General features: G+C 43.5%; 1 protein-coding gene across 1 annotated transcript; it reads left to right on the top strand.

Moving 5' to 3' along the window:
• Window positions 1-418: 418 nt before the first annotated feature.
• On the top strand, window positions 419-8,315 carry SET (SET nuclear proto-oncogene). The gene is made up of 8 exons (XM_038165114.2): window positions 419-639; window positions 2,267-2,324; window positions 3,341-3,483; window positions 4,155-4,258; window positions 4,433-4,546; window positions 6,066-6,236; window positions 6,337-6,483; window positions 7,409-8,315. Exons 1-8 carry the CDS (start codon window positions 567-569, stop codon window positions 7,430-7,432), a joined length of 834 nt encoding a protein of 277 aa, XP_038021042.1. The 5' UTR covers window positions 419-566; the 3' UTR covers window positions 7,433-8,315.
• The last annotated feature ends 3,806 nt before the right edge of the window (window positions 8,316-12,121 follow it).

Genomic DNA, 12,121 nt, shown 5'->3' with positions numbered 1-12,121 from the left:
CGGGAGCGCTCTCCCGCTGCCGAGGAGGGGACAGCCGGGGGCGCGCCTGCGCCTTGCGCCTCCCGCCCGCCCAGCGCCCGGCAGGGGGGCTCGGTGCGCATGCGCGCTGGCGCCCGCCGTCCCCCCCGTGCCCCGGAGGGGGGGTTGCTGCGCATGCGCGCCGCGCCGCCCGCCCCTCGCCAGCAGCAGCAGCGGCGGCGGCGGCAGCAGGAGGAGGAGGAAGAGGAGGAGGAGGAAGAAGAGGAGGCGGCGGCGACTCTGGCTGTGGGCAGCGTGAGGCAGCGCGGGCGCCGCTGCTACCCGGGAGCTCCAGGTCCGGCCGGAGGAGGCGGGAGCGGCCCGGAGGAGGAGGAGGAAGAGGAGGAGGAGGAAGAAGAAGAAGAAGAAGAGGGGGAGGAGGAGGAGGAGGAGGAGGAGGAGGAGGGAGCCTGAGCGGCGGCGGCGGCAGGAGGAGGCGGCGGCAGCAGCAGGAGGAGTCAGCGCCCGGCCCCCCCCCCTCCCCTCCTCTCCCCCCGCTCAGTCCCGTTACGGCCCCCCCCCGCCCTCCGCGCTCCGCAGCCACCACCATGTCGGCGCCGGCGGCCAAAGTCAGTAAGAAGGAGCTCAACTCCAACCACGATGGGGCCGACGAGACCTCAGGTGAGGCCGCGCCGGGCCCGGAGAAGGAGAGAAGGGGAAAGGGGGGGGAGGGTGGGGGGGGTGGTGTGGGAGGGAGGGAGGGAGAGAGTGAGGGGGGGCGGGAAGGGGAAAGGGAAGGGAGAGCAGGGAAGGGAATGGCGGCCTCCGCCGCGGCCTCCGCCTCGCCCCGCGCCGCACCGCCCGCCATTTTCCTCAGCCCCGCGGGCCGCGGCCGGGCCGGAGGCGGGAAGAGCGCGGTGGCGGCCGGGCGGATGTGCAGGCCCCGGCAGCGGGAGGAGGAGGAGGAGGAGGAGGCCATGTTAGCGCCCTTTTGTCTCCGCTCCCCGGCCCGGCCTCCTTCCCCAGGGGCGCAGGCGGGGCCGGCCCGGGGGGCGCTGCGGGCTCGGCTTGGAGCAGCAGAGACCCCCCCCTTAACCTCAGCCCGCCCGGTTGAGGAGCTTTGCCCTTTTTCTCTTTGCCCCCTTCTTTTTTTTGCCTTCTCCCCCCCCCCCCCCCCTTCCTCGCTCGGCGGCCGCCGGGCCTCTCTCATTGTGCTCCGCCGCCGCCATGATGCTGCTCGGCCGCCTCCTGGGCTCGGCGCCGCCGCCGCGTGGTGCTGCCCCCGCCGCGCCGCGATGGAGCCGCCGCCGGGGCCCTTCCCGGGGCCGGCCCCGGGAGCCACGCGGTGCTGCGGGGGCCGGGCCCAGGAACCGCCCGCGCCTCCCCCACGTGCGATCGCGGCGGTTCCTCTCCTCCGGCTTTTTTTTTTTTTTTTTTTTACCTCTTTCTTTTAATTAATTAATTTATTTTAATTTTTTTCTTTTTCGAAATCGGCCCAGCAGCGGGGTTTCTAACCGGTGGAGGAAGGGCGCTGCGAGCTCGCCTGCCTCCTGCCCCGGCTCTCCGCTGCCGAGGGCCCCGCACGTGTTCGCCGCACCTGCGGGTTCCGCGGGGAGAGCTGGCTGCTGCTGCGGGGATGGGAGCTGGGAGCTGGGGCTGCACCGCTCCGGCTGCTTCCCGCTGCCGCTCATTCATCCCCCAGCACGCTAGGTAAACAGGCGGCCTTTAATCGAGAGCTTTGCCAAGCGTTGTCCAGGGGAAGTTCTGCCGCGAAATTATCTGCCCGACTGTGACTTGGAAGGGTTTTTTTCCTTGTTTTCCTAATTCAACATGCTTTTGAAGGTTTTTTTCCTCATTCAGCGTGCTTTTTGTTTTTTTGAAGGCGGTGTGTTCCCCGTTATGCTGTTTCCATTGATGCTGTTGTCCCCTCTAAATTATTTAATGCTTCCACGTTCCTTTAAATCTGTTGGTCTTAGACGTGCAACTTCTTTAGTACGTTCTTAGTACTAACTGTCAGAATTCATTTACCATTTAAGTTGACTTGTAAAACTGTATAGAGGAACATGAGCTGGGATTTTTGGTGGTAAACTTGCTCCAAGTCCCGTTTCAGGAAACTTTTTGGCGCTTCAGCCATAGTTTTCCCTGAAAGTAGCTGAGGCTTTATGGTTTAGTAACACTTAAGACACTCAGTAGAAATACCTTTGTACTTCTAAAATAAATCTCTAGAAAAGGTCTAAGGAGAAAACTCCAAGTGATTTGTCAGACTTGAGAATTAAGGGATTTTGATGCGTTTTCATTCTTTTTTCAGAAAAAGAGCAACAGGAAGCAATTGAACACATTGATGAAGTACAGAATGAAATAGACAGGTAACCATTAAAAAACGTGGGAAGTTTTTAGGAGGAATTAAAAGACTTACGGTAATAAAATGTTTAGTAAAGTAAGCACTTGGTAGTAGTTCTCAGTGTTTTCAGATTCCCACATGATATGCTTGAGTTGTGGCCTGATCAGATGTAACAAGTATTTGTGTAAAATCAAAAAATCGGAAGAAATATCCTGATTTCTTGTTTAATTGTTTAAAGTTAAACATACAGAGCTTGAGCTTAATTTTCTAATTCACTGTGATAGTTTTGATAAAAGGTTTATTCTCACTGCTTTCTGAAGTTAATTTGTACGCTGCTTTGCAAAAGTATTTTCACGTTTGTAAGCAGAACTGAAAACTTGGTTGAAAAGTTAGCTTTATTATAAATCTTTATTATATATTTGAGTGCTTGTAGAATAATAGGTAGGAAATGTCACTGAAAAATTAGTTTCATATCCCCAAACTCTGTGGGTTCTGTGTCAGTATTTGCCTGTATCTTACCTCCACGTGCACTGTGCTACAAAGTGCAAGTGACAAGTGAGGCTCTGTCCTCATGGAACTGTTGCAGTCTCAGGGCTCTAACCTTTACAAAGCCAACGAAGTGTTAATGTCTTTAAGACTTCAGTTGTGTGTGGTACCAAACTGCTTTTGTTACAGTCATGCTTTCCTGCCCCAGAATTATAAAGGGCAGGTGATAGTTTTATATGCTGTCCATCTACAGGTGACTTGCAAACAAAACGCTTAAGAGGCTACTTAGCATAAATAAGGGTCTGTCCCTCATGTAATGCTGAAAGACGGGTAAAGAACGCTTCATTAAGATGAGCGTGATTGCTTCTGGTAGTGTATTTCCTAATAGTGGTTACAGGTTTGAGCTTCTGTTTTTTTTTTTGTTTGAGCTCCCTCATTTGTTGTGCGCGGCTGACTAGTTCAATTAAATCTATTCAGTTTATAGCTAAATACTGATGATACATCTTCAAATTTCAGTTCTCTCTCCTGAGGTTAACGTGGCTCTGTCTGTTACAGACTGAATGAACAAGCCAGTGAGGAAATTTTGAAAGTAGAACAGAAATACAACAAACTCCGCCAACCATTCTTCCAGAAGAGGTCAGAATTGATCGCCAAAATCCCAAATTTCTGGGTAACAACATTTGTCAACCACCCACAAGGTATGTTTTTAATACACCTCTTTTTTTGACCTGTGAATTCAGTGTTTCCTTGCTTGTAACGCAAGCCTCTTGTGTCTTCGTGTTTTGTAGGATAGTTACTTAGCATTAAACAGAAGCCTATGGGTACATATGCAAACACTTCCTTTCTGTCCTAGTGTGCGCCTTATAAGCTTTTTAGCTCTTACATTTGTTAACCAAAGGAATGGGTTGATCGCTAGAATTCCATGGTAGTTTTCTTCCTGTATTATAAAGTACAGGCTTCACACTTTATCAATGAATAGTCTCTTTTAAAGAAAATGAGTGTTCTGGTATTTTATTTTCTAATTTAGGGTGATCTCCTTAGGACTGTTGATAATGTGCTGTTTCCAACAGGACAAAAAAACCAAGTCCATACACTGCCTACATTGGGCAAACCACATATCTGGAAATCTGTTTTAGAGAGAAGAATAGATAGATGCTGCTTTTTAATGAACTGCAACAAGCATACATAACATCAGAATCACAGATGCCAGTAGTCTGTTGGCTGCTACCTCAAAAAAATGGGCCACAAGAAGTCAGCCTGGACAAATGTGTTGCTTTTCCCATTTTATATAATGTCAATTTCCTGTATTTCGTGTCAGTGACACACATTTCAGAGCTTTGTTAATGTGGGACTACTGATTCTATCGTAGTATCTGCACTGCTGGGAGAAGAAGACGAAGAAGCACTGCATTATTTGACCAGAGTTGAGGTGACAGAATTCGAAGACATCAAATCAGGTTACAGAATAGATTTTGTGAGTACATTAAATATTCTTTCACTTGTGACTTTGCTGCTTTTTTGAATGTGGCTATATATTGGGTCGTAGTTTGTAACTTAATCTCTTCAGTTATCTGTTTAGTACAAGATTTGACTTGGCACATGTATGCTTACATTGGTGGGTTCTAACTCTTTGCTTTCAAATCTGCAGTATTTTGATGAGAATCCATACTTTGAAAATAAAGTTCTCTCCAAAGAGTTTCATCTGAATGAAAGTGGAGACCCATCTTCAAAATCAACTGAGATCAAATGGAAATCTGGAAAGGTACGTATCTGTGCATCTGGGAGAGATAATTGCTGCTCTACGTACTTTTGCTTTCATTTATGTTCCTTTTACTTTCTTCTTTTTCTTTTTTTTTTCTTAATTGAAGCTGCCTCTTCCCCCTTCCACCCTCTCCCCACTTTTCTATATATGTAGCTCTTGCAAGGTTTGGCACACACCGTTTACGTGGAGATCTGTAGTGAATTCTCTTGTTCAGTTGAGCACCGCAATTAAAACAGTGAAAGTACAAGTATGACCAGATGGAGAGAGTAACAAGTACTCTAGCTTGTCTCTCTTTGGAATGGATCTAGGCTGTATTTTGTTGTTTTAAGATAATTGTGAAATTAGGAATTCCAAACCCAGTGGGGTTGGAAGGGGTGGGGCAAATAGGGGGTGTCTAATTTTTTCTATTTTTCTTAATTTCCCTTCCACACACCATGTCTTTAGAGAAGTAGTATCCATGCAATAATGTGGGCATATCTATTTTCCAGACAGTATTAAAACCAAGCTAATGTTCTGTAGTTTCTGTAAGAGTTGGGAGCCCTTTCATTTTATCCTAAAGGCTTTGAAATTAGTATTTTAAAGTAGAACTGGGGATTGCTTTTAAATTGCTGCTTGTTTTGTCACCATCAGGACAAGAAAACCTTTTTTTCACTGAGAACTGGAACTTTTCCTATTTATAGAAATCACAGTCCTGAACGAAGCAGCTGAATGGTCTTACAATATACCACAAAATTAATGTGAATTTTGGTACTATTCTTCATTAAAAAATAAAAGTCTATGTGTATATATATATATAATGTGATTCTATCAAGAAAGCAAACTTTGGGAGTTTGGAGTTACCTTATGACCAAATAAAGAATAAATAGAGGAGAATTGCTTTCTTTTCAAACTTAGCAAACAGTGTGGCAAACTTGCCAACCTTCTGGGGTAAGGTGGTGGATGTATTTTCTCATGACCATATGGTTTAGTGGCTCCTGCTAATTTTTAATTCACTTACTACAATGAATGGCCTTAAGACTTCAAAGCAGAAAATCTTGGGTTAAGAACGCTAGGCGGTTCTTTATCTCACTATTAAGGACAGGGCTTAGAGGTGTGGAGCCTGAGTGTTTCTTAAATTGTGTTTATGTAGCAATTGTAGCATTTAACTACAATAACAACTCTTGAAGTAGTATTAAGCGCTGGTGAGATCTTTTAAGTTTGGCATTTCAGTAAACATTTGTCATACTTGGGCTGCCCTGTGACAGGGAAACATAAAGAAAAATGCAAGATCCTGTGAGTTTTCAGTATTTCAGTGGAAGGCATTAAAAGAAGCAGGTGGGTTTACTGCTGAGTGATACCTTTTGCTATTAGTCCTTTTGGTTCTAATAGTTTCTTTAAGATTCGTCCCTGAAAGAGGGAGTAAGTGACTTCTTATGGTTGTTAAGACATGTATGCTTCTAATTGGTACTTCTTAAAAAAAAGAGGGAGGGACACAATGCACATACTGCTGCTTTAGGGAGCTTCTCAACTTTCTTTTCAGGATCTGACAAAACGTTCAAGCCAGACACAGAACAAAGCCAGTAGGAAGAGGCAGCATGAAGAGCCAGAAAGTTTCTTTACCTGGTTCACTGACCACTCTGATGCAGGGGCTGATGAGCTAGGAGAAGTCATCAAGGATGACATCTGGCCAAATCCACTGCAGTACTACTTGGTAAGTATAGCACTGCATTGTTGCTCTGTGTTCACCAAAACACTGTGCAGGTAAAAGTGAATTTGATCACTGTAGTTAATGTCCCATGTGTGTCTTTAAGGTTCCTGATATGGATGATGAAGAAGGGGAAGGAGAGGAGGATGATGACGATGATGAAGAGGAAGAAGGATTGGAGGATATTGATGAAGAAGGAGACGAAGATGAGGGGGAAGAAGACGAAGATGATGATGAGGGAGAGGAAGGCGAGGTGAGCATTCATCCTTTACCTCTTCCGTCTCTGGTGTACGAGAATAAGAAATTTATGAGGGACCTTCTTGTAAGTGTAATGAGCCATTGGTACAAAGGTGAAGTAGTGAAGTATTTCTGTAAAATCTTTGACAAACTTATTGGAGGAGAGCAGCAAAACTGTTAACTGCTTTAATTTGTGGCATAGCTTCAGTGTAGTGATGATTACATTTGTGTACGTGAGACTGCAAATAAATAATTTTAGTGAACTTACTGCGAGGAAGGTTCTCAAGGTGATTTAGGATATTAGCATCTGTTCTAGTTTAACAAAATTTATTCAGTGAACTTTCTAGCAAAGTTTTACTTGTAAAAAGCTCTTGCTGATGCATCCAGTTCTGTCATCCTCCCACCTGTTGATTTATTTTGGCTTATTGCCAGCTTAGCCAAGATTCTTTGGGTTCAGGAATTAGCAGTTTTTTGTAGCAGCAAATGGGTTTCCAGAGACACCATTCAGGGTGTTGGTAACTTAAGGCTTAGCATTAGCATGTTCCTGGTTGTGGAGGCAGGAGGGCTGCTGTGGCACCAGACACTCTGTATTCTGAATAATGAGTTGTAGCCTAGAATATTAATAAATACTCTAAATAGTCTTTCTAAGTATTAAACTTACGCTAATATTTGTAGTGATTTTTAAGTCATGGATTTTTTTCTAATATGCATGATGTGTTTTTCACTGCGACATCCGATATTAACTGACTTCTATATGGATCGATATTCATGGCAAGTGTTACTATTCCTTAGTGAAGAGGGAGAGAGATCTTCACGAGCAATACTGTAGGGCTGTGGTCTCTCGGGTAGCAAAACATTTTGGTTATTGCATTTAAAAGGTCGTGCTATCTGAAGCTTAGTGATATAGATTTTTTTTTTAATTGTCGCTTATCTTTCAACAGGAGGATGAAGGAGAAGACGACTAATTGAACACTGATGGATTCCAAACCCCCCCCCCCCCCCTTTTTACCTTTTTAATTTTTCTCCAGTCCCTGGGAGCAAGTTGCTGTCTTTTTTTTCTTGTGCTCAGTCGCCTTGTTCTCTTGAGGTCTCTTTTTCTCTCCTCTACACCATGGTTCACAATTTATTTTGGGGGAAATACCTTGAGCAGAACACAGTGGAAAAGAATCTACCAGTTTCTGTTTCAAGTTCATTTTTATCCCTTTCTGTCTCAAAACAAAAACTGTTTATGGAATCAACACACCATGTTCTGTGGGAAAAAAGAAAACCTTCTGCTCCCTTCACTCTGCTGGAAGCTGAAGAGTGCTAGGCCCCTGTGTAGTAGTGCATAGAATCTAGCTTTTTTCCTTCTTTCTCTGTATATTGGGCTCAGAGATTACACTGTGTCTCTATGTGAATATGGACAGTTAGCATTTACCAACATGTATCTGTCTACTTTCTCTTGTTTAAAAAAAAAAAGAAAAATAAAAAAAAAAACGGGGTTATAGAAGGTCAGCTGGGGTGGGTTTCAGATGTTTGGGTGGGTTAAGTGGGCATTTTGACAACATGGCTTCTTCTCCTTTGGCATGTTTAATTGTGATGTTTAACAAACATCCTCGCAGTTTAAGGTGACACTTTTAAAATAAAATCTTCTCCTAATGATGACTTTGAGCCCTGCCACTTGATGGAGAATCAGAGCAGAACCTGTAGGATCTTATTTGGAATTGACATTCTCTATTGTAATTTTGTTCTTGTTTATTTTTAAATTCTTTTTTTTTTGTTTCACTGGAAAGGAAAGAAAGATGCTCAGTTTTAAACGTTAAAGTGTACAAGTTGCTTTGTTACAATAAAACTAAATGTGTACACAAAGGGACTGGTTGGTCTTCACTGAAAGAAACAGCTGTAATACCCTGTTTTGACCTTGCTTATAGTTTCTTGGCTTTTTTGGGGGCATTTGGTCAGTATTTATGTAGTGCAATGCAACCTTGTGGTTCTGTGGACTGATACTCAGTTCATTCAGGTTCCATTATTACAGTATTTGGAAAGTGTTTCATCTGGTAGCTACTCCTGCACACTCCATTTTTTTGAATTACATAACTCTAAGACGAGGCTGTAGGTACATATATACTTTGGGTGAAGACAGACTATATATATATATATTCATAATCTGCAAAAAGAAAAATCATTTGATTCTTAGATATTTTTTGAGTAAGTAACTTGCAGTACTGTATCTCCAGTAAATCAGTTTGCATGGAAAAAAAAAACAAACATGCAAGTTCAGAGTAAAAAGACCAAAGGGTCTCCTAGTAAGACTTTGGTGGCTTTGGAAGTCTTTTCAGTTGAAAATAAATCTTAAGTGCAAGCTAATGTTTTGGGCTATTTCAATTAGCAAGATTCTTTGTGAAGCTCTTGTATGAAGAAGTTGCTACTTCGCTGCTTTCTTCTCTCAGTAGCAGCATGTATATATGCTTTGGATGTACTTTTTTTTTCCCCCATGTTAAGAGACTGCATTTGAGTAGCTTATAATGATTTCACGTAGAGGTCGTTGGTACTGATATTCCGCAAAGTGTAATGAAAGTTGTTTTTAACATGCTGTGCTTCTGAAATATTTAAAAGATTGTATTAGCTAATCTCAAATTCAAACAGCTAGTTCTCTTTGGATGTGTAGAGAAGACTGTCTTCTGGGAAGACTTGCTCTTATATTCTCTGATTCCTTTTCCTCACAGAATTTGCTGTAGTCAAATTCTGCTTTTTTTGATGCTTAAGAATACACGTAGCAGAACAAGATTAATCTCTCTTTGAGAGGTGCCCAAATAACATGGGGGGAAAGAGTATTCTGTAAGTGTCGGGTCTATCTTGGGTTCAGTCCAGTTATCAGAGACAATGCAACATCCAGTCTGCCTGTGATCAGTGCAAAATAGGGCAGCCACATACTTTATTCCATCTAAACAAAAGCTTCTGCCCTGATCTTACTCTTTGCAGAGCAAATTATTTTAATTGTAATGGTTTCTTGCCATCTAGAGAGAGAACAAATGTAAGCTATGAAGTCTATAATTTTTTCTTTTGATTCCTTATTGTTATAAGATTAAAGTCCACTACCTGTTGCAGTAGCAGGTTGATGTGCTGTTACTTGCCCTGATGCCTCATAAATGTTACTTAATTTTTATGTAATCCTAACTGATTGTAGTTCTTTAAGGAAAAAGAATCTTTAGCTAGTCCTACTTTAATGCTTTGTGAAAAATGCTGTGCCATTGTTGTTAACATGTCTTTGTTACTAGCAGAAAACATAAAAACTGTTTTGAAAGTAATCAAAGCTTCAGGTTCTGTAAAGTCGAATACCATGAACAAGAAATGAAGTGTCTGGATAGTCAATGCTACTTTTGAGGTTTTCGTACACATTTACACATTCTTTAGGATCTTACAGGGTGACAAAACACTCTTGCTACTGTATTAATAATACTGATTTTCCTGTGAAAGTTACTGGCTTACTCCAGGCAGTGGCTAAAGAGTAAGCTAACATACTAAAAAAGTAAACTGTATTTGTTAAGTGTAATCTTAAATTATTATTTTTTTCTGGAAATGGAAATGAGTAGGGATTAACACATTTCTCTGCAACACTGAAGAACTACTACAGATGGCCATCATGTGCTCTGACTGTTCACTTAATGTCTAATTTGACTGAATATATGTAATGGATGCCCATTTTTACTTGATTTAATCTGTTTATGCATACGAAACGCATTTAAAGGTAGATGTCCACCTTGGATAAGAATGGGAGATTAACTCTCATTAAACATCTGTGTCTATCTCTTGTTAATTCTCCAATGCTGCTTGAGCTCCTCACATCCAGTTAATCCTGCTGAATGAAACTTGTCACGGGTGGAAGCTGAATTTAGGCTTCGTGGCCTGAATTTCCAGGGTTAGAATACAGAATTGGTGGCAATTTAAAGCTACTGTGTTGGGGCTGTATGAATTAAATGACTTGAAGGTTATTTTTATTTTAAGTTTGAAATTTAATTGCTATAAAATGGAATCTTTTTGTCTGTAATTCCTAGTGCCAAAGGAAAGCAAATATATCCATGTGTGTAAATAGGTTTTTTAACATACCATGTGTGCTTATTCATAGTTGTCAATATAGGTTTTGTCCCTGTAAACAACCATCATCTGAATCAATTTCTCAGTCATTTATGCCATTCATTTGAATCTGTAAGCTTCTTATTTGTACCACTTTAAAACAGGTGCATAATGGTAGCACTTTGTTTATCTGATGCTGTTCCTGAATTTCGAAGCCATGCTTTTCTTTTTTTTTTTAAAAAAAAAAAAAAAAAGATTGAAATCATTTCTCTGATGTACCTTCAAGCTATCCTTCTATTTGAAGGAATTAAAGTACCTTTAACTGTTACTTGATGTTACCATTTCTAAGAGTCTTTTTCAAAAGAATCAGCTATTAGTCCCCAAGCCTGCATCATCTTTCAGGGGTGGAGGTGATAGTGCTCACTTCTTTTATGGATTTCAGGTGCCCAGTAGGGTAACTGTGACAGGTCATCGGTGACAATAAAAAGAATTTGGCTTCTGCAGGGGAACAGATTTATGCTTAATCTCTTGCCCTCTCTCTCCTGCCTCAAAACCAGAAATTCCTAAGACATTTTCCTTGATTCCACTTCTACAGCACATTCACTGAGTAAAGGGAAGCACCATCCAGCTGCTTCTGCTGCATCCTCTGCCTGGGGCAGCAGTGTGAAATGGGTGCTGAGCTGGCCAAGGTGAAAGGCAGGGGGCATTTACCCCTGTGCTTTTTTCCTTCTTGTTGCTTGCATAACTGCAGCCAACCCAGCACAAGGGCCGAGAAGCTTTCCTGGAGTTGCAGTTCAGCTACCAACTGGTCCTGCACACACTCCTACCCCTCCAGGTTTAGCAGAGGACAGGGGCTGCTGGTCCGACAGTGGCACATGCCTTAACCTCCATCCCTCCCTGCAGGAGGTGCTGGAAAACAAATGCAGGGCTCCAGCCTGGGACTCCCCCCTGCATTTTGGAAAATGCAGCCTGCCTGCCCCGTCATGCTAGTCCCATGCTCCTGGCTTCCTGGACTGGCACTCCAAAAGCATAAGTTGTGCCCAGAGGGCTGGCTGGGCCTGTGAGTATCCCTGGCACCCCAAGGAGTTGGGTCCTACACGTATGTGCTGCTTGCCAGCTCACAGTGCCCACTAAATACCTCTTCCCAACAAGATGCTGGATGGGCACTTTGTGCTTCTAGCTGGGACTCCGAGCAGCCTTGCTTTGGGGAGCACACATGCTCTGAGACACCGGCCAGCCCATCCCTCAAGGCTGGATGACTTGTTTAGCCAAGTGAACCTTGGCCAACTGCTCCCCAGGCTCCATAAATTGCCTCTCAGCCCTTCTCTTGCCTCCCTGGGAGGGGATAAATTGTGAAGGAAAGGGGGGAAGTCTCCCTGTAAGCCCAATTGCAGCATTGGGCAAACCGACCTCGGGGGGCTCCTAGCAGGCCTCTGCAGCTCACAGAGCCAAACGGGGCCCGGATCCCTGCCCACTACAGATGCAGTAATGCCCCTGCTCAAAAAATTCAATGCCTACTACTTTATCTTTTTCCCTTTCCAGTATTTCCAGTGAATGAACAGTCTAATTAAAGTCATTCCTTAAGCGCTAAATGGAGCCTG

Source organism: Anas platyrhynchos, chromosome 18 (genome assembly GCF_047663525.1).
Source record: "Anas platyrhynchos isolate ZD024472 breed Pekin duck chromosome 18, IASCAAS_PekinDuck_T2T, whole genome shotgun sequence".
Taxonomy (NCBI): Eukaryota; Metazoa; Chordata; class Aves; order Anseriformes; family Anatidae; genus Anas; species Anas platyrhynchos.
The sequence above is the reverse complement of the archived record's forward strand: the minus strand, read 5'-3'. Positions and strand labels throughout refer to the sequence as shown.

Coding starts and splice junctions, on each gene's coding strand:
- SET (XM_038165114.2), top strand. CDS start 567: ATGTCGGCGCCGGCGGCCAAAGTCAGTAAGAAGGAGCTCAACTCCAAC. Junction 4,547..6,065: donor TCAAATGGAAATCTGGAAAG/GTACGTATCTGT, acceptor CTTTCTTTTCAG/GATCTGACAAAACGTTCAAG. Junction 6,484..7,408: donor ATGAGGGAGAGGAAGGCGAG/GTGAGCATTCAT, acceptor ATCTTTCAACAG/GAGGATGAAGGAGAAGACGA.